General features: G+C 40.4%; 1 protein-coding gene across 2 annotated transcripts; it reads right to left on the bottom strand.

Moving 5' to 3' along the window:
- Positions 1–262: 262 nt before the first annotated feature.
- On the bottom strand, positions 263–22250 carry LOC311500293 (uncharacterized protein). Of its 2 annotated transcripts, XM_084561598.1 has the most exons (9): positions 22107–22230; positions 21850–22031; positions 9740–9885; positions 9007–9646; positions 5623–6205; positions 3371–3432; positions 3202–3298; positions 2986–3104; positions 263–1789 (listed from the first exon to the last, which is right to left on the bottom strand). In XM_084561598.1, the coding sequence occupies exons 1-9, from the start codon at positions 22213–22215 to the stop codon at positions 1238–1240; spliced, it is 2490 nt and encodes an 829-aa protein (XP_084417724.1). In that variant the 5' UTR covers positions 22216–22230; the 3' UTR covers positions 263–1237. The 2 variants fall into 2 exon arrangements, with proteins under 2 accessions (XP_084417724.1, XP_084417725.1); XM_084561599.1 differs by having other exon boundaries at positions 21850–22250.
- Positions 22251–22764: the final 514 nt, after the last annotated feature.

Below are 22764 nucleotides of genomic sequence, written 5' to 3'. Positions count from 1 at the left end.
CATTTATTTTATAAGTCAGTTGACCAGCTTATAAAGAAAACAAGAGGACAAACATCACACACACATCTGAGAAAATCCCCTTTCTTGTATTATGCAGCAGAAAACATAATTTTCACTTGTGTTTTTTCACCTCACCTCTGGTCTACAGTATGGATGGATGGGTGGCTAGTGGTATCCTTATATGGAAGGCCTTTGATGATGGCAGTAGGTCTGAAAATGTTCATAAATAAGAAATTTGTGTTTTTGACAATTAAGTTATTAAGTTTTCAAAATACTTAAATTTAATAGTTTCACTTTGTCATTATGGGTTAATGAGTCTAGACTGATGAGGACAAATAATCATTTTATCAGTTTAAAATGAATTCTCCCCCACTAATTGTGCAAAAGGTTAAGAGGTCTAAAGATGAATGTAGGCTGTAACCCTTAACCATAAAAAAACATGATGTACTTGGGTTGAGAAATAATAAAATATGTAAATTGGGGCAAATGCTACCTTTTTGGAAATGGACTAAGGCAAATGCACTGCAAAGAGACAAAGAACTTCAATTATACAAAACATCTGACTGAAACACTTTTTATTGAACTGTACACATTTCATTTAACTTCAGAGATAAATGTGTGTATTATCTTGTATTCCAGTTAAACAGGCATACACAAAGAAAGTGAAAAGAATGGAACTCAAAATACAAAAAACATATATCTACTGCTCTAAAGCTGTTGGTCCTTGAAATATATGCAGTGGCTTACATAATAAATGAAAACATTAAGAAAGAAATGCACTGGTTCTTTTTTCAACCATTTAACAGATGAAACAATGATGTGTGGTCAAACTTGAAACATGCCACGCACCTATATATTCATTATCATATCGTAATTTGTAGGTAGCTCTTGGGAAAAGGGACCACACTAACATTTTGGAAAATTCACTTAAATGCCCACTTACCAGAGGCAAAATGAGAACATTTAAACCAGTTGCATCTGTGTCTGACCAGTTCACAGTATAGTTAGCCTTAACAATCACTGATCTCTGTACAGGAAACGTAAAATTGACACTTATCTTCTCTATAGTTGACAGCAAACAAGAGCACCTCCCAACATGTTAGATTGTTCTTCTGAACACGAAACTGAATCACTCTAAGAGCTTAGCTCAGAAAGATGTGGCTTCCAGAATGTAACCATAAAAGCTGGGCTGCAGCAAGCTGCTAACATTGTGCCAGGGGATCAGTACAGTATATACTTAGGACTTATCTCCCTTACCCTTCTTCTTCTTCTTTTTGTCCTTCTTCTTTTTCTTTTTAGACAGTTTTGTTTTAGGTGATTTTCCTTTGTCGTAATCACTACTGTCACTGCTTTCAGCTTTTTCTTTGCTATCTGTTTTTCTGCTGTCCTTGGATGATTTATTCTTGCTGTGTACATCTTCCACTTTGACTTGGCTGTGACTTCCAATGGCCTGTTCCTTGCTCCCTTCCTCCTTGACCTTGACGTTTGCAGGTGGAGGTGTCAGTCCACAGGACACCGTTATAAGCATCCTCTCCTTTCTCATTTCCTCTCTTAAGATGTTTTCCTGCCCTTCCCTGTGTCTTCCACGGTCATAATCATGTTTGCTTCTGTGATCTCTTTCATCCTTCCAGTTGTGTTGCCTGTCTCTGCTATTCCCGTGGTCTCCTGATTCTCCATGGTAACCATAGTCCCTGTGATCTTGGTGTTGTTGTTGCTGGTTACCAGTGGTGCTGCCATGGTGAGAGTGTCCTTTGTTTTCTTTAGCATGCTTGTCCATATACATTTTCTCCTAAAGACACATGGAAAAATCATGAAAATACACAAAAAAATTACAGCTACTTAAAAACATTAAACCTCATATTACCTAAGCACATAATTGAAGGTTTTGCTTTCTTATAGGCCATGCCAGTAGTAAAGATAAAATATAAAGTTAATCCTGAAAGTAGAAGAAAATCTGCATGATAAATAAAACTGTTTTGTAACTGCACTTTTGTTCATGAGGGATAGTGTTAGAAAATAATGTTGTAGGGCCGAACAATCACAATATTTGTGCACATCAATTGATATGGATAATTATCATAGTATACATACCAAGTAATACCAAGGAAAACAATGCTTTTAGTTGTGCTACGATGAATGTAAACATAAACTGCCCATATGAAAATGCCACTCATTTAACGTCATTTAAGTTGAAATATATCACCCTTCAATTGAGGAATTCATCATAAATAAATCACATACAAACTGACATACAAGGTCTGTTGGCAAGCTTGGCTCCTTAGTATGTTAGGGGTTTCAAACCAAATGGTGGATAATGTTTGTTGTGTTTTCCATGGTTACTGACATAGGTCGTCTGTATATGCTTCTGCAGATATCACTGTGCAGTTTAACCAGCTTTAGAAAAAACTACTGAGCACCAAGCCAAAGAAATCAAATATATAAAATACTCATCAGTTTGCCATCATCCTTACTGAGGGATGTTTCTGTGCGAGAATTACTGAGACAGTTTTATAGCCAGGCCTTTGCTGAATTTAAAACTCTACAAACACACATCATCACAATTTCTACATATTTTAATTTATACATTGGCAGACAAGATATTGTACAAAGCTATTTATTAGACCTTAGAAGTCTATTTGCTATGGAACATATTGCGTTACAGAATTACTCTACTTTCTCTAAAAATAAACCTTTAAAAATACAAAAACAATAATGGATTAGTCCATCTCCATCACCGACCCTTGGCCCACTGGCCCCCACTTATGATATGCAACTTTTGAAGGTAGTAAAATTGCTATATATATTTTTTTTTAAATGTTAATTAGTTTTTACAGTGAAGGAAAAGTGTTGTTTCAATTGTCATTGGACAAAAATGGATCTCTATGGCTAAATAAGGAATAAGACATCAGAAAATATGTAAATAAGTATATACATTAGTAAGAGGGTTAAATTCATTGTTACCAGGAATGTATAGAATGTACTTACACTGTTAGAGTTACTGTGGCAGTGAGTGGCTGCATGATCTTCAGCAGAACTAAAATCTCCAATGAACTCTTCACATTTCTGACAGTAGAACCCAATCACCGGAGTAAGGAAACCCAGCCCTGGGACATACAAGACAGACAATATTAGCATATGGGGTATTTTAAGAGTGTGGGAGACAATAAAAAGGACATAAACACACAAAGATATCTATATTACCATCCTGTTTTAACAATTCCTCTAGTTCTTTTGCCAAGGATTCCATTTTATTTATTCTGTCGTGTTTCTCTCTCTTCCTTTCCTCATTGTCACAGATCTGCAAATCACAAGTTAGAATTAGAAAGTTCATTCTTTCATATGTTACTGATGTTGCTTGGAAATTCTTCACCTTCTGTTTATCAGTTGATGTTTGAGGTTTGCCATCACTCTTTGTCCGCTTCTCCTTCGTCACTTAACGGAAAAAGCACAACAATAATTAATTAATTGTGCATTATTTAATTCTGGTCTATTTTGCTACTGTATTAATATATAAAGTTAAAAAAATTCAAGATTATTTACATTGTAGATTTTCTCTGAAGGCATCAAAACTATAAATAAACACATATATACTGTCCTCCATGCTGGACAATGAGTCCCACCCCCTGCATGGTGACCTGATAGGACTGAGGAGCAGCTTCAGTGACAGACTGCTTCACCCTCGATGTGTGAAGGAAAGATACAGAAGGTCTTTCCTTCCTGCTGCTGTTAGGCTCCACAACCAGCACTCCTAATATGTGCAATATTATTACACCTTATGGTGTAATAACACCAGTCTGTGCATTATCTATTCTATCTCTGCCATTTCTGCATGCTGTTGCAAAATGCAATTTCCCCATTGTGGGACAAATAAAGGTTTTCTTATTCTTATTATTCTTACTAAACAAAAAAGTTGTGACGTAAGCCACTCTTTGCTTTGATTACTGCTTTGCACACTTTTGGCATTCTCTCGATGAGCTTCATGAGGTAGTCACGTGAAATGGTTTTCCAACAGTCTTGAAGGAGTTCCCAGAGATGCTGAGCACTTGTTGGCCCCTTTTGCCTTCACTCTGCGGTCCATCTCATCCTAAACCATTTTGATTGGGTTTAGGTCAGGTGACTGTGGAGGCAGGGTCATCTGGCGCAGCACTCCACCACTCTCCTTCTTGGTCAAATAGCCCTTACACAGCCTGGAGGTGTGTTTGGGGTCATTGTCTTGTTGAAAAATAAGTGATGGTCCAACTAAACGCAAACTGGATGGGATAGCATGTCACTGCAGGATGCTGTGGTAGCCATGCTGGTTCAGTGTGCCTTCAATTTTGAATAAATCCCCAACAGTGACACCAGCAAAGCACCCCCACACCATCACGCCTCTTCCACCATGCTTCACAGTTGGAACCATGCATGTAGAGACCAAAGACGGCGGTTGGAAACAAAGATCTCAAATTTGGACTCATCAGACCAAAGCACAGATTTCCACTGGTCTAATATCCATTCCTTGCGTGTCTTGGCCCAAACAAATCTCTTCTGCTTGTTGCTTTTCCTTAATAGTGGTTTTCTAGCAGCTATTTGACCATAAAGGCCTGATTGGCACAGTCTCCTCTGAACAGTTGATGCAGAGATGCGTCTTCCACTAGAACTGTGTGGCATTGATCTGGACTCTAATCTGAGGTGCTGTTAACTTGCGATTCCCGAGGCTGGTGACTTGGATGAACTTATCGTCAGCAGCAGAGGTGACTCTTGGTCATCCTTTCCTGGAGTGGTCCTCATGTGAGCCAGTTTTGTCGTAGCGCTTGATGGTTTTTGCAACGCATTTGGGGACACATTCAAAGTTTTTGCACTTTTCTGGACTAACTGACCTTCAGTTCTTTAAGTAATGATGGACTTTCGTTTCTCTTTACTTAGCCAATTGGTTCTTGCCATAATATGAATTCTAACAGCACAACTGATGGTCCCAACCCCATTAAGAAGGCAAGAAATTCCACAAATGAACCCTGACAAGGCACACCTGTGAAGTGAAAACTATTTCAGGTGACCACATGAAGCTCATTGAGTGAAGTCTAAGGGTTTGCAGAGCTGCGAACAAGGCAAGGGGCGGCTACTTTGAGGACTCTAAATATGAATCATATTTGGAGTTATTTCACACTTTTTTGTTTACTACATAATTCCATATGTGTTCATTCATAGGTTTGATGTCTTCAGTGAGAATCTATAATGTAAATAGTCAAGAAAAATCATTAAATGAGAGGGTGTGTCCAAACTTTTGACTGGTAGTGTATATAACAGCTTGTGCAAGCATCATAGTGTTCATTAAATATTCGTATTTGTTTGCAATACCATTAGACACATGCTGAAAAACAAACAAACAATGCAAACAACTGTTTTTAAAGATGATTAGACAATAACCATGGCCATCCTTAGGCAACAATAAGTCTGGTTCTTGCTGTATGTTTTTCCTGAAGCTTCGACAGAATTTCAACAGCGTACACATAAATGTAATGTCCTGTAGGGGACATTTTGACCTGTATACAGAGTACAACTGAATGTCTATTTCACAGTCATTCTGGCAGAATAATAAAAGAATTATGGTTAAGTTGACTGTTTCATTCAATAGAGAATTCTCACCTTTGATCAGACTCTGCAGAGACTCCAAAGCTTGGCGAACATTGGGGTTACTCAGTGCTGGCAATGCAAAGCTTGCTGCTGTTGTGTCTGAACTGAAACGTGCAGAAGACAGCTCCTTCCCCACCTTGTGGCCCTGCATCTTTGCCATGACCTCACCAATCTCTGATGATGTACCCAGGTTTTTTGATATAATCTTGTTTTTTTCACACTCCATGCTGTCCATCTGAAAGGGTTGCTTTGGACAAAGCACATCGCTGAAGCTACTGAACAGACAATTGCTCTGGTGACGCTGCTGACTGCCAGGAGCAGGATTAACCATTTTCTGTAGATGAGTGTGTTCTCCAATTAAGGCAGATGCTTCACTCCCGTACAAAAATGACTCTTCATCTTCAAGCTCATCAACTTTCTGGGCTGAGGAGTCTTCTTGAGTTTTTCCTTGGAGCCAAGAAAAGTCACTTCCTACTCTGTCATGGGGAAGCAGCATGCTGTCATTGTCCTGTAATGATGAATATTCCAGACTGTCGTGTTGCCGATGTGTGTGCTCATCAGACACACGCTCCAATTTTCTGCTTACATCTGAGGCCTGTGCAGAAGAAATCACAACAGTTACATACAATGACTACAAGGTCGGTGCTCCTTCACTTCCATTATGCTGCTTGGCTTGTAATGAGCTGTTCATACATTTCAGTCACTGGTTTAATCTCAAACTTATACTTAACTTAGAAGAACTTTATCTAGTATTTGGAGACGTTATTTGAAAACTTACATTTTGAAGTAATCCTTGTGTTTCTGAAACAAACTAGTTTACAGTGGGAGTTTGTCACATTTGAGCACTTAAAAATAAAATTTTATGCTCGCATAAAATATGACTTTAAAGTACTTGGAACTAAAATACACAACTACAACGTTAAAAACTTTTGATTAATCTTACTTTTTAAATGCATGTTAATCCTGAACAGTAAATAATGTGAGACATTTTCCAAGGGTGCGCCGATCAGTCGACCATCGATCATTATCTGCCAAGCATTACAAGATTATTTCCGGGTGCGCATCCAAAACGGACTCAAGCCTGAGATACACATTCTACTTTATGATGTTCTGGAAGCTAAGCCTGCAGCAGCAAAAAATGGGGGGCCAGACATAGTATCACAAACTTTGATCCCTCAAAGCATACAGCCACTTGTTTTTTGGCGGGACAAATGAAGTGGCTTTTCCACCCTGCCATAAGCAACACAGGTCTAGCTCAGCATACTAGAATTTAAATGAGCAAATAGATTAGGCTGTTTATCTTAGCCTACTGGATTTATTTATAATTTATTATTTAAACTTTGTGTTCTGTCTATTTTTACGTCTATTTTTAAGTTACCAGGTTTGATGCCTTTCGCCCTTGCAGTTTGTCCTGGGCACACATTTTTAGCTACGCAGAAAAGTAAGGCGAAATATAAGAAGAATAAAAATCAGAACTTCGTTGCATCAACCCCAATAATAAGGAACAACAGTATTGTTATAACATTTGTTTTGTTTCATCTTTATTTTGAACTGTCTCTTTCGATAAATGTTTTGTCACTTACGTTTTGTCTTAAAAAACTTTACTATTACACTATCATACTAAACTTATTATTATTGAAAATATTGTTTGTTATTATTTTATTTTTTGCTGTCTTCTCTCCTCTTTGTTTACCTCTACTTCCTGCTTTTTATTTATTTATTTTTACTTTCTGTTTTTGTTTTTTCTTTGTTTTGTTGTTTTTGTCATTTACATATACTTCCCTCCAGACTTAATATTCACTCACATACACAGCACGTGTTTACTGTTTACTGTGGTGGTTTGTGAGTAGTCGTGAGTAGTCATGCCAAGTTTGGTGAGAATTGGATGAATGGGCTATGAGGAGTTGATTTTGCTTTGAGGTGCAATTTTTTCAAAATGGCGGGAAAAAAATGGCAGGCGGAAATGGGTGTGGCCTAGTCCATGAGAACCAGGGCTATCTAAGAAATCAGAGGGTGGAAGGAAGGAAGGAGGAATTTTGTTTCTAGGGCACACGGTTCCTAGCCTGGGTGCCAGCCGAACTTAGTCCCGCCCACAACATTTTTTGGTCTGGAAGTTCGGTCTGGTGTCGCTCCGTTAAGGCGCAATTATGCTCGAACAGAAGCTGTTCGTACCAATCAGATTCTCAGGGCGGGCTTTATACGATGATGGACAGATGATCAACAGTAACGTAACCACGTCACCAAAGAGCGCCTGGGTTGAATTTGTTTACAACAAAGATGGCTGCCGCTGGAGAACTGAGATGTGTAGATTCTGCCATCGACTCTGTTCTAGAAGATATCGACAGCGCATTAATTTTAAAAGAGGAACAGATAAATGCGATCAAGGCATTTGTTAATCGGAAAGATGTTTTTGCCGTCCTTCCTACGGGATTCGGCAAAAGTTTAATTTATCAGCTGGCTCCGATGTTTTTTTTTTTGTTTTTTTTTCAAACTTTATTTAACGGACAGTCAAACAAGCTGGCTCCGATGGTCGCTAAGAAGATGGGACACAACATACGTCGCACACTCCGTTCCTCTGATTGGTTATAGGTCTATCCAATTGAGTGCAGAGGCATTTTTTTTCCTGGTTCGGTTGAAACACGCCCCATAATCACAGCCCTATGGAGCGGTACCAGACTCACATTCTGACTAGAATTGAGTATGGCTACGTCAGGCTACACGGTTCCCAACATATGAGCTAAAACGTAAATTTACATATTATAGCGCCCTTACACCCTTACACCATCACAGCGCACCAATAAATATTGTAAAATTTTAACATTAATTAGGTAGAGGCTTCAAATAAGCCCATTAGGCTTTCTGCTTCTTCCTGCACTGTGTGTTACTTTTTTATTCTTTGTCAATCTTGTATTTTTTTTTCTTTTAAACTGTGCAAAAATAAAAATAAAAATCAAAACCATCACAGCGCACCAATACCCCGATGGACGTTCCCCCTGTACTTGAGAAACTTTACAAGCCAGTCTTTCAGAGTGAACTCATTTCTACTTATGAAAGACTTTATTATACCAAATGATAATAGGGAGGAAGTACAAACGATGTGTGATGTTAGACCATGTGTTTTACACATATTTCCTGTTTCACCTGTACCAACTTTTTTGAAACTGTTGAGGCACAGATTACAGGTTTACTTCTTGTAAACTTCAAAAACAAGTTGCAAGCATAACAGCTGCTCTACATTGTTGCACTGTGTTTGCTTGGTAAAATGTTCTTTGACTGTGTATGTATTATGAAAACAATGCAAGATTCGCTTTGGTAAAATCAAACAAACTATATTCACAAATAATGTTTTGTGTGACCAACTGAAATAAGACATGTAGAATGAATGACCAGCCTTACCTGAATAGTGAGGATGGCATCTTTGAGAGTGGGCATCCGTTCTTCCAATTCTTTGCTGTTCATGACCAACTTCAGTCCTTCCAACAGACTATTTCCTATGAGTTTATTACTGCTGTTAATACCGCTGCTACAGCCAGGGCTCCTCTTTCTCTTCTTGTCTTTACCACGGCTTTTTTCACTACTGCTACTTCGTGACTTGGACTTTCTGACTCTGCTTTTACTTCGTACATGACTGCTCTTCTTGCTTCGGCTCTGGCTCTGGCTCCGGCTCCTACTACGAACACGGCTTTTGCTTCTTGCTCGACTCTTCTCACGAGCACGGCTCTTGCTTCGTCCTCTGCTTCGGCTGCGTGCTTGACTTTTACTTTGCACATGGCCCTTGGTTCGGGATCTGCCGCGGCTTCTGCCACGACTTCTGCCACGACTTTTGCCACGACTTTTGCCACGACTTCTACTGCGACTTCGGCTCTTGCTCCTGGCCACTTGCTTGTGGAACTCATGGTCAGCTTTGACACCTTCTTTCAGGACATTAGCCGACTTAAGTGCATCAGCCAGGTTGTACGCCATGTTTCCTTTGAGGTAGTCTGGAAGAGGTTTGTTGGCTGCAATGCATCTCAAGAATTCCTCACCTGCCCGGTCACTTGAGATTAAAAAGAATGTGCTTTAAACATAAACTTAAATGAGATTAGTGCTCCAGCTTTGACTTAAACATTCAATGAATACACACACATACCTGTTGTCTGCAGTATGACGTTCCACAGGAGTGGGATTCCAGCGTGGGACTTGAAGATGTGGTGGTTCTGAAGGATGGATGATCTGCTGGTTCCCTCCCAGAGCAATCACTGTACTACGGTCTATGGAGAAGCTGCTACAGTGGGGCTGAGAGTATTCAAAATTCATGTTATAGTGCTGTATCAGAGTAAACTGCAAATAGCCTATTTATTTAGTTTTACTCTTTGTGGTTAGGTTTCTAAGAATACAAAAAAAGGACTTCAGAGCAAGACCCAATCTCTCTTCCACGGATCAAGAAATCAACAAGCTGTCGTCATAGCAATGACGCTGTTCCAGAGGAGCCGTGACAATCCAGTCACCTACAAAGACATTGTAAATTTGCAATCTACTGCCTTTGACTGTACACCTACAACGCTCTTAAGCTGGGTGTTTGAGTTGCAGACCATGCAACAAATACCTCTCTACCGGGCTGTTTCATCACTACCACATCACACCTGAGCACGCCAACCCTTCGACGTCACTGTCTGCTGCTGTCAAGACTCTACAAAAGTAGGCTCAATCGTTCCTACTGTTACCCGCTTAAGATCAAGAGTTGATGTCATTACTTTGCCCCATGTAGTGCTGTGACTTTTGTGTCAAGTCTCTTCACTGGCTCCATCTCTGACCGAGAACTGACTAAACGAAGTGGACTGCTTGACTTACTGGAGCCAGGAGATGGCTGCATGGCAGACAAGGGTTTCACCATCGAGAAGCTGCTAGCTGACTGTGGGGCAACGCTGATTATACCACCCTTCAAGTTGACAGGTAGGAATGAAATTTCAAATTTAACATTTCATATTAAAATTGTGACCAAAATGATAATCTATATGATGTGCAGACAAATGTTTAAAAAGTACTGCGGCACTCACTGAAATAATAGAAATTAACTCATTTCATCTCTAACCACAGCACAGTTCACCAAAGAGGATGCTCTACAAACACAAGCAATTGCCCGACTTCGAATCCTTGTGGAAAGAGCAATACACAGAGTCAAGGAATACCGCATCTGGGAACACACTCTCCCTCTAACCTTGTCTGGGACAGTCAACCAGCTGTGGACTGTTTGCTGTGTGATGACCAACTTCCAGGGACCACTTGATTTAAAAGGCTACATCCCTGTTGAATAGTGTTTCCCTCGGTCACGTGAATTTAACTGTATACTGAAAACATTGTAAATATGTAAATATACTGAAAGTATTGTAAATATGTAATGTAGTAAATAATGTACTCAATGTACTCAAAAAAAGGGAATTAATAAAATCCTTTAGTCATTCAGTTCCTTTATTCATTAAGTTCATTTCACTTTCTGCTGAAGATACACATTCATATATGTACCAAAGAAGTACAGGTCCACCTTCTTTTTCATCTCTTTTATCATTTCATCATCCTTCCAGACTCTTTCGACTGTGAAGTCTCCCTCAGCATCTGGTATAAAATCGCTGATGTTCGACACTGAATGATGTTCGACACTGTTGGACAAAACAATGATTAATGCATATACTTTGTAATTGCTTTATAATTGGCATGTACATTTTTCATTCTAGCAAAAGGGACACTCGTATGCCGACATTAGCTAGCTGAGTCTGACAAAGGCCAACGTTCTTCCTATCAGAATATAAATGAAATGGGTGAATTGACTGAGCCTCATTTAAAAATGAATAATCTTACTTTGGTTGGGTTTAACGTAGGTTAAACACCTTATATCCATACGAACATCTGAGCTGATGCCAAACTGACGTTAGCATAAGCTAACCTACCTATTGTAACGTTATGCTAGCTAGTAGCCACTCACCTTTGTAGTCATAGATGAAGTTCTCGAAAAAGAAACTGTATCCCTTGTCCACTTTGGAGCAGGCTGTGATTGAGTGTTGTTCAATTAGTCGATTTACGTCAGAAAAAGTTATTTTGGAAGTACTACATATCAGCGTGATAATCCCCTATAGCTACAGTGAAATTCAATTTGAACTATTTTAAACACATACGACCTTTCACAATACTTGGTGCTGATCAGTGGCGGCTGCTGGTCTTTCAAATAGGGGAAGCCCAGTTTTGTAAAATTGGCCAATTATTACATCATTAAATTTAACAGGGTTACTAATTAATTCTCCTTATATTGTATAGGCCTATGTTTATAGTTATTATTAGTTAATTACAGTGCATGAAAATGCACTCTACTGTTATCAGAAGCGTTCTTCGTATTATTATTATCATTCTTCTAACCAAAATTCATTTAATTAATTCAGCTTGAATCGTTTAACGTAGAAACTTCATTCAACTTTTAAGCTATCAACTTTTAAACTACAGTGGGTGCAGCTAGCTAGCTGGCTGGCTAGTTTACCCCCTACAATTGCAAATAAACGAACTTTTTAAAACTAAAATGAAAACAAGTAGCAAACTCAATAACGCTATATATTCACGATTTTATTTTGACGGATGGAAATAGTGCGATATATCGCAACAAATAATTAGCAGTAGCTTAGTATACCCTATGGTATTACCAGAGCCCGTCTACGGATATAGACGGGCCATATTAGACGTTCTCTGGTATTACTGTAACTTCACTCGCCAAATATCCGCATCGGACTGACCTAAATTCCTTCGATGCAGAAGTATTCTGGTATAGGCTTAAAGCGCTGTCAATCACGACGAGTTCCAGCCACGTTAACAGTTCATCCAATCATCATACAGAAGCTCGGCGTCCTGGTACATCCCACTGCTCATTCACTCCCAGAGACGCCCGGCTTCCCTGGAAGTGACGATTTTGGAGCGTTTGTCCAATAAATGTCGAGCTTTTTTGCCCTGAGATCGGCCCATTCTGAAGCCCCGTTGAAAGTCCATTGAAGCCGAGCCTCAATGGGTTTTTAAACGGACCGTGATATGAGAAAAAAAAATCACGATAGACGAACGGCTAAAACTTATTAACGATTGTGTTATTATAAGAAGTAGCCATGAAGTCGATCATGTTCTAGCACATTTTAGTTTGAGTAGTAACGTAAATTCGTAGTATTTGACGAAATTGCCAGTGATATTTTAGGGGAGGCTGAGCTTCCCCTGTAGTCTTAGAGCAATCGCCTCTGGTGCTGATAGAATGTTTTTACATTCAATGATTCTGTCACACATTGAATACTGTATTACATGTTGGTCGCTGGCAGGTATAAATACAGTCATGGACGAAAGTATTGGCACCCCTGGAACTTTTCCAGAAAATGCACCATTTCTCCCAGAAAAAGTGTTGAAATTACAAATGTTTTGGTATACACGTTTATTTCCTTTAAGTGCATTGGGACAACACAAAAAAGCAGAAGAAAAAAGCCAAATTTGACATAATTTTACACAAAACTCAAAAATTGACTGGACAAAATCATTGGCACCCTATTAAAACTGTGGGTAAATAATTTCATTTCAAGCATGTGATCCTCATTTAAACTCACCTGTGGCAAGTAACAGGTGCTGGCAATATAGAAATCAAAACTGAAGCCAGTTGGAATGTATAAAAGTTGACTCAACCTTTGTGTTGTTTGCCTGTGTATGCCAATACACAGGCAAACAACACTGTCAATTTCCCTGCGGGAACCTCCCAAAGGGATCAATAAAGTCGTCTATCTATCTATCATCTATCTATCACACCAAGCATGGAGAAGAGAAAGAAGAGGAGAGACTTGTCTGAGGACTTAAGAAGCAAAATTGTGGAAAAATATCAACAATCTTAAGGTTACAAGTCAATCTCCAGAGATCTTAAAGTTCCTTTGTCAACTGTGCGCAATATAATCAAGAAGTTTTTAACCCATGGAACTGTGGCAAATCTCCCTGGACATGGACGAAAGAGAAAAATTGATGCAAGAATGCAACGCAGGATTGTTCGAATGGTGGATAAACAACCTCAGTCAAATTCCACACAAATTCAGGCTGTCTTGCAGACTCAGGGTGCAGCGGTGTCAGCTCGAACAATACGTCGTCGTCTGAATGAGATGAAGCGCTATGGCAGGAGACCGAGGAGAACCCCACTTCTGACACAGAGGCATAAAAAAGCAAGACTGCAGTTTGCAAGAACATACCTGAGTAAGCCTCAATCCTTCTGGGACAATGTTTTGTGGACAGATGAGACTAAGGTAGAGCTTTTTAGCAAAGCACGTCATTCTACTGTTTACAGAGAACCGAATGAGGCCTACAAAGAAAAGAACACGGTACCTACAGTCAAATACGGTGGGGGTTCAAAGATGTTTTGGGGTTGTTTTGCTGCCTCTGGGACTGGGTGCATTGATTGTGTGCAAGGAATCATGAAATCTGGAGACTATCAAAACATTCTGGCCCGTAATGTAGGGCCTAGTGTCAGAAAGCTGGGTCTGCATCAGAGGTCATGGGTGTTCCAGCAGGACAATGATCCAAAACACACCTCACAAAGCACCCAGAAATGGTTGGAGACAAAGCGCTGGAGAATTCTGAAGTGGCCAGCAATGAGTCCGGATCTAAATCCCATAGAACACCTATGGAAAGATCTAAAAATTGCTGTTGCGAGAAGGCACCCTTCAAATCTGAGAGACCTGGAACAGTTTGCAAAAGAAGAGTGGTCCAAAATTCCAGTTGAGAGGTGTAAGAAACTTGTTGATGGTTATAGGAAGCGATTGGTTTCAGTTATTTTGTCCAAAGGGTGTGCAACCAAATATTAAGTTGAGGGTGCCAATGATTTTGTCCAGTCAATTTTTGAGTTTTGTGTAAAATTATGTCAAATTTGGCTTTTTTCTTCTGCTTTTTTGTGTTGTCCCAATGCACTTAAAGGAAATAAACGTGTATACCAAAACATTTGTAATTTCAACACTTTTTCTGGGAGAAATGGTGCATTTTCTGGAAAAGTTCCAGGGGTGCCAATACTTTCGTCCATGACTGTACATGCAAAGTCATAGAATCATTCTATAAAAAAATCATTAAAGGTCTCTAAAGGAAAATCAATGTCATTCCACTTTTGTAACATCTTTAAAAAGTACAACTTGTTGAGCTTCGAGAATTTTAAAAATTCTAGATTTGCTTGTTTGATGTTAGCATACCTGTCAAGTATCCCGTTTTGGCCGGGAAAGCCTCGTATTTTACCCTTCTTTCCTGCCGTCCTCCCGTATAAGTATTTTCCCGTAAATCTCCCGTATTTTAACCTGCGTTATTAAAAAATAATAATACCCCAGGCCCCGGCCGAGTAAAAAAAATAAAAAAATAAATAACATTCCCAATCTGAGCTCTGTCACTATAGCGATAACTGCCACCTGCAGTAGCCTACTACAGGTACTGTAGGTGGCAGTTGTCGCGAGGTTAGTGTGTGACGTCAGATGATGAGTGACAACGCAAGAAAAAAAAGAAAAAAACAGAGATGGATGATGGACACCACAACAGAGAAGGCACTCCTCCTGCCAAAAAACCAAAACCCTCATGTGAATACCGTGATCGATGGGACAAAACAGTCTTAAAGAAAGAAAATCTGCAACAAATGTGTACACCAAGTCACTAAAAGAGTAAAGAAAAGTTATGTGAAATGAAAAGAAAAACTGTAAAAGAAAAGCAATATGAAATGAAAAGAATGTGTGGAATGAAAATAAAATGTAAATGTAAAGACAAGCAATGTTAAATGAACAGAAAATATGCATATAAGCCTTTAAATAAATGCTCTTCATATACCCTTTTGTGTTTTCATTTAGGCTATAATGAATGTTCACAGCATGTCAGTGTTAACAATGGTAGGCCTATCATTGGCTTTATGCACAGCTGCACTACTTCCTGAACTTAAGTCAGCTCCTTTGTTTCCTGTCTGCCATTATTGGACAATCTGATTAATCCAGGTGTGTCTGATTATTGTTGTTATGACTACTGAGGTCAGGCACACCTGGATTAATCAGTTTGTCCAATAATGGCAGACAGGAAACAAAGGAGCTGGCTGAAGTTCAGGAAGTCATGCAGCTGTGTATAAAGCCAATTGTAGTTTATAAGTGCTTGACAAGTGGTGATTTTAGCTTTCTTGTACACCTGTCTCAAAATGTAAGGGATACTGGAGCTTGGTTGGGGTGGTGGGACTGCTCGCGGCGGGCACCGGAAAATTTCCCTTATTTTCAGATCCAAAACTTGACAGGTATGTGTACAAGGTGTTGGACTTGTGGTCTGAGTGGTGCCATGTGACAATGTGTTTTCACTGAGCTACCCGCCAAAGCTAGTAATAAATCAAGAAGCAAATGTGAAAACTTCAAGGCACACTCATAACCGAAGCCGAGACCTTGTAATGGGTTTTGGATTTCCACTGTACGCCGGCTAAAAATGTCCAAAAACCGTTGCAGTTTGTCCTGGGCAGACACTTTTAGATAAGAAAGGGGGAATAATAATAATAATAAGAAGAAGAAAAATCGCAATCGTTGCAGGATGCCTATTGATTTTGGCCTCAATCCGTACCAATAAGACAATCTCTTTCTATAGGGGACCAGACAAGGCTGTCCCCTGAGCCTGCTCTTATTCGACCTGGCCATTGAACCGCTAGCAGTTGCACTAGCCCAGAGTACTGGAGAGCTCAGGGGTATTGATGGGGGTCCAAACTCAAAAGCTGTCTCTATATGTGGACGACCTGATACTCTATCTGTCCAATCCCTCTATCTGTCCAATCCCTCTATCTCTATTCCTAAGACATTAGAAATTATCTCTAGCTTCGGGAAGATCTCAGGCTAAAAAAAAAAAATCAACCTTACTAAGAGTTTGCTCTTCCCTATTAATGACCAGGCTCGACAGATGTCTTTCGACATACACTATATTACCAAAAGTATTCGCTCACCTGCCTTTACTCATTCTATGAACTGAAGTGCCATCCCATTCCTAACTCATAGAATTCAATATGATGTCGGCCCACCTTTTGCAGCTATTACAGCTTCAACTCTTCTGGGAAGACTGTCCACAAGGTTGAGGAGAGTGTTTATAGGAATTTTTGACCATTCTTCCAAAAGCGCATTGGTGAGGTCACACACTGATGTTGGTCGAGAAGGCCTGGCTCTCAGTCTCCGCTCTAATTCATCCCAAAGGTGTTCTATCGGGTTCAGGTCAGGACTCTGTGCAGGCCAGTCAAGTTCATCCACACCAGACTCTGTCATCCACGTCTTTATGGACCTTGCTTTGTGCACTGGTGCACAGTCATGTTGGAAGAGGAAGGGGCCCGCTCCAAACTGTTCCCACAAGGTTGGGAGCATGGAATTGTCCAAAATGTTTTGGTATCCTGAAGCATTCAATGTTCCTTTCACTGGAACTAAGGGGCCAAGCCCAGCTCCTGAAAAACAACCCCATACCATAATTCCTCCTCCACCAAATTTCACAGTTGGCACAATGCAATCTGAAATGTACCGTTCTCCTGGCAACCTCCAAACCCAGACTCGTCCATCAGATTGCCAGATGGTAAAGCGTGATTCATCACTCCAGAGAACGCGTCTCCACTGCTCTAGAGGCCAGTGGCGGCGTGCTTTACACCATTGCATCCGACGCCTTGCATTGCACTTGGTGATGTGTGGCTTGGCTGCAGCTGCTCGGCCATGGAAACCCATTCCATGAAGCTCTCTGCGTACTGTACTTGGGCTAATCTGAAGGTCACATGAAGTTTGTAGCTCTGTAGCAATTGACTGTGCAGAAAGTCGGCGACCTCTTTGCACTATGCGCTTCAGCATCCGCTGACCCCTCTCCGTCACTTTACGTGGCCTACCACTTCGTGGCTGAGTTGCTGTTTTTCCCAAACGCTTCCATTTTGTTATAATAGAGCTGACAGTTGACTGTGGAATATTTAGGAGCGAGGAAATTTCACGACTGGATTTGTTGCACAAGTGGCATCCTATGACAGTTCCACGCTGGAATTCACTGAGCTCCTGAGAGCGGCCCATTCTTTCACAAATGTCTTGTGCATGCCTGAGTGCTTGAATTTATACACCTGGGGCCAGGCCAAGTGATTAGAACACCTGATTCTGATCATTTGAATGGGTGAGCGAATACTTTTGGTAATATAGTGTATATCCACTAATAGAAACTCATGACACTTTTACGTATCTTGGTGTATCAGTAACCCGTAAATACAGTGATTTATTCAAACAAAAATTTAAACGAGCCCTAGAAAGGGCCAAGCAGGACCTTGTCCGTTGGTCAGCACTGCCTATATCACTTGCCGGCAGGGTCAATTCTGTCAAGATGACAATTATGCCCAGGTTCTTATTCTTGTTTCATACAGTACCTGTTTTTAATCCCAAAGTCCTTTTTTTAAAGAGTTAGATAAATCCATATCTATCTTTATATGGAATAAGACCATCTCACGGATAAGGAGGGCGCATCTTGAGAAACAGAAAGAGGCTGGAGATTTAGCACTACCTAACTTTCTACAATATTATTGGTCGGCTAATATTCAGAAACTGTCATACTGGGTCTCTGCATTTGCCCCTCACCTTCTGTTATTACTGTACACCAGCATCATCCAACCCATCCTATTGTACTGTTCCCCCTGCTTCCACAACATGCTGTCCACTACCAACAGGAACAAGCTCACAAAAATCACACACACTGCATCCAAGATCATTAACCACCCCACACCTAACCTCTCAGAACTCAACCACAGAGCTGTCACACGCCTCGCACAGACAATATCCAATGACCCGGATCACTCCCTCAACCCACACTTCACACTGCTGCCATCTGGGCGCAGATACAGAACCCTAAAGTGAAGGGCGCACTTTAACAAGAGCTTCGTACCCTCTGCTATCATGGCACTTAATAATCTGCCCCATTAAACCTTGTGCAGACCCAGCCCTCCTGAGTGTGATGATATCATGTACTGTTGTTCAATGTATGGTTGTGTTCGCTCATGGTGCGTTTGTTATGGTCTTTTTGTTTGTATGTATATGTTGCTCATGTCTGCATTATATGAACTGTTCTGTGTTTTTCTTGTGACAGACTGTGGAAACAAAGTTCCTTATGGGACAATAAAGGCTATCTATCTATCTATCTTACGAGGGGGATGGACCTGTATGGGTTGAAATGGAACAACATTCCACCCATCCTGTGTCCCTATATATGGTCTCAATTCAGGACCCACTTCAAACATAAACAGGCTATGCCCTCTCTCCCAGTCTTGGCTAATGCACTCTTCCCGCCATCACTGATGGATACAGCGTTTAAATTATGGTTCAGGAATGATCTGAAACGGGTGAAGGATCTTTTTAAGGATGGTGTGTTATATATTGGCAGGTGCATGCCTTTGCATTTTCCTTCCTTTCTGTCACTCCCACCAAATGACTGGATAGATGAGTGGCTGGGTGGAGAGCCAGACCAAAGGGGGGAGTGAGCAGATTGTATGAGAGTATTCAAATGATCACCTCTCCATCACTTAATAATGTCAGGGCAGCGTGGGAGGAGGAACTGGGGTTTGAAGTTTCGGATGACTCCTGGCGAAGTGCAATTAGAAGAGTACACTCAAGTTCAATCTGTATCAGACATGGCTTGCTCCAGTTTAAAGTGCTCCACAGGCTCCATTTGTCTAAAAGTTGACTTGCCCTGATATATTCAGATGTGGATCTGACCTGCTAACCAAAAAGCAATTAAAATCTTTAAAATATTTAAGCTTTACAACATTTTCATTTAGTTATGTACTTTAACTTTTCTCTACTGCACTCTCTGTTGTTGCAATCCCCCTGGCGTCTTTTTTTGGAAGTTCATATTATTCTTCATTGTGATACTGTTGTACTAATAAAGCTTTAATTAAAAAAAAAAAGAAAAAAAAAAGGTGCGATTGGTCTGCTTGGTAGTAGCTGTTGGCTGTTTCTGCTTTAGTATTTCCGGTTGCCTCTCCATCTCCACAAATTGATTGTTTTGGATCAATGAAAATGTAACACATCGAGGAAAGGAAAACTGAGGAAGTAACCCGACTTGCAAAGAAGACACAGTACCGATTTGCATTTGGGTGGAGTTTCTACAGAGCGAACCAGACCTGACGAGCGCACAAGTATAAATAGCTTGCATGGGTGTAGGCTATCATGTGTAGAATCCACGCACGTAGGATTCTAACCACCACTCCACTGTGCCAGTGGTGGGTGCGCCAAACCATAAACTAGGGCACCAAAATGGTGAGTGCCTGGCTGAGTTGTTGTTAATATTACTTTACTATAATGCTGGCATACAGCACAAGCTATAATTATAAATGTAATCACTCAGTGCAAAATGGCAGAACCTATTTCCAACATATTCTGGCTTCACTTCCACAGTGGGAGGAGTATTGAAAATAAAAAATGAACAAATACTGGAAAAAAAACCAAACAACAATCCACATGTTGTTTCTCATTATTTGATTGGCCTGGCAGTGAACCTGTCTTGCTTGTGCACTGTGAAACAGGGGGGTGGGATAAACTATTGGTGCATATCTCAGGTAGAGGTTCCTATTGTGAACAACCTGTCACATTTGTCATATTGATATTGTCATCATGTAATGACTGTTCAAGCATTCAGGTGAAGCTTTCAGAAAGGGAAGAAAAGTGGAGGCAGAAAAGAAGTCCCAGTAAAGGCATATCGTCTTTTAGTAGCAGCTGGAAGATAGCCAAGATGAAATAAAGCAAAGTTGCCTAATAATGCTACTGTAGATACCGTGTAAATGGTAAATGGTAAATGCTTTTATATATATGCTGTATATGCTTTTCTACCTATTGGTACTCAAAGACACATCTACCCATTCGCTCACACACACACACACACACACACACACACACACACACCAGTGCCACGCACTGGGAGCGACTTGGGGTGCAGTGTCTTGCTCAAGGACACTTCAGCATGTGGCACATTCCGGGGATCAAACCGCTAACCCTCTGGGTCGTGGACAACCTGCTCTACCTACTGAGCCACAGCCGCCCCGTACTGTGTAATTGTATAATATTAGTGCAGACTAATTTATTTCAATAATGCATAATCACAACTAGATCATTTATGTTATGCTGAACATGTTAAGTAGTGGTCTGTCTGCTGCTTGCTTGTACTGTACACAGCAATAGGTAAATCTACCAGATGCACTGAGAAAATATTTGCAGAGCATCTAGAAGGTGCTGTAATGAGGAACTTCTCCAGACTTAAAATCTCAGATACTATCAAAATGTACCCGAGATCCACAACGTCTCCAGAGCAACTCAATGGACTTGCATACATGGTGAGATTTCTAAGCAGGTGTCATTTGATGATACCATAGATGGTGGTGGGTGGTGGAGGCGCCAAACCATAGTCTCAACTAGGGTTAGGGTTGCCAACCGTCCCTTGAAAAAATGGAATCGTCCCATATTTAGAAACAAAAGTAGGCCCCGTTTTACCGTGAGAACCAAAATGTTGTGTAAAATGTCAATGGAATTAATTAATACCAGGGCGCTTTATATGAACATTTAAGGTAAACTTATGTGACCAGCTGCCCGAGGTACTGTTGCTTGCGAAAAAGATACTGGAAGACAACAAAGCAACAACTTTTCCTCACGCTTTCTATTTGCACTTTTCTTATTGCACTGTTACAAGAGCAATGTTCTGCTTTCTATTGTTTTAATTTATACAGTTTTTAGTTAAGCAGGACATGTTTAAGAAAGGTATTTATTTTATTGCGTTAATTTTGTTATTTTGTATTAAAAATAAATTGTTGAATAATAATGTGTTTCCTATGTGTTCATACCACTCAAAAATATGCATCTAATTCAAATCAGGTTGGAGTCAAATAGTTAAAAAATCGTTTCACACACAAAAAAAGGGCTAAAAAATCACTACGCCTCGAAGGGTGAAGGCAATCGGGTCGGCCGGCCCTGCCAATGAGGGGGTCCCTTATTTATTTCTCAGGGAGATGGCAACCCTAACTAGGGCAACAAAATGTCTAGTGCCTGGCTGAGGTGTTATTAATATTGCTTAAATATAACGCATTTGCGGTCATGAAATTGCAAAAAGCAGTCATATATTTCATACGAGAAAAGTAATTAAAGTGAAAGACAGACTATTGATAACGAGCTAACTTATCCCAATGCTGTAACTTAGCCAGCTAAGCTAGTTCTGCTAGTTATGGATACGTACACGCATGAAATGCCCTCTTGGTGTCCCACTGGAAAGGTAATGCCCATCAGGTGCAGGGGACGGAAACGGTCCACAGGGTCCGGGGGATACGTGTCCAGGAGGAGGAACAGAACATGGCCCTCTGAGTCTGAAGCCTTGTGGTGGTGGATGTCCGAATGGCGGCGGGCCGTGTGCTATTTTATCTGGTCGATACATATTCGAATTTAGTAGGGCATGCTACCTCCGGTAAGCTAAGAAGGCAGGTTGAAAGAAAATACTTTTTTTTTTCTCCGACCCGGTGGTATTTCTGCCACTCAGTTGCGCGTCTCCGACTTCACTGCATGTTACACTGAACGCAGCTGCACCGGAAATACAATGACAAAACATCCGGATGATATATTCCAAAATAAATGTTTTGGTCTGGGCGGACATTTTAAAAGCATTGTTTAAAACATACTAGAAATGTGTTCGTTTTCATCGTTTGTAATATTAATTTAAAAATCTCTGGGCCAACCCCCGAGTGCCCCAGTCTGTGGTCCAGCCTACCTGAACGGAATTTAATTGAACTGAAGTATGTGGAGGGCCACTCGTTTCAGTGTTGCAGACGGCAACACGCATAGCCTCTGTGTTGTTTTAAAGCGTGACTGCCGGTGTTGACAGAAGTGCAAAGACATCGAGTCTAAAACATGTCCTTTAATTTGCCATGAGTGCGTTGGGTTGGGGTACTAAAATATTTTTTATTCAGTTGAATAATGCACTTTGTAATGTGCCAAGTTCAGATATGAGCAGAAAAAAATATTACTACAACCGTTCATATTTTGTTTTTATGCACTTTAAGCCTGCACTTTACAGAATTTCATTTTATTTTTTCATTCCATTTTATTTTACCTTATTCTACCTCAGGTTCTGTTCAGTTACAGCTGTTACTGTGTTTTT

Source organism: Chelon labrosus, assembly GCF_963514085.1.
Source record: "Chelon labrosus genome assembly, chromosome: 15".
NCBI lineage: Eukaryota > Metazoa > Chordata > Actinopteri > Mugiliformes > Mugilidae > Chelon > Chelon labrosus.
Note: the sequence above shows the minus strand (reverse complement) of the source record. Positions and strands in the feature narration are given on the sequence as shown.

Bases quoted from the DNA above. Each gene is read 5' to 3' on its own strand.
- LOC311500293 (XM_084561598.1), bottom strand. From the start codon at position 22,215: ATGTTTTGTCATTGTATTTCCGGTGCAGCTGCGTTCAGTGTAACATGC. The intron at 9,886-21,849 runs GTACGTATCCAT...GAATACTCTCAG, and splicing joins CAAGAGGGCATTTCATGCGT to CCCCACTGTAGCAGCTTCTC. The intron at 1,790-2,985 runs GTAAGTACATTC...ATGTGTCTTTAG, and splicing joins GCCACAGTAACTCTAACAGT to GAGAAAATGTATATGGACAA.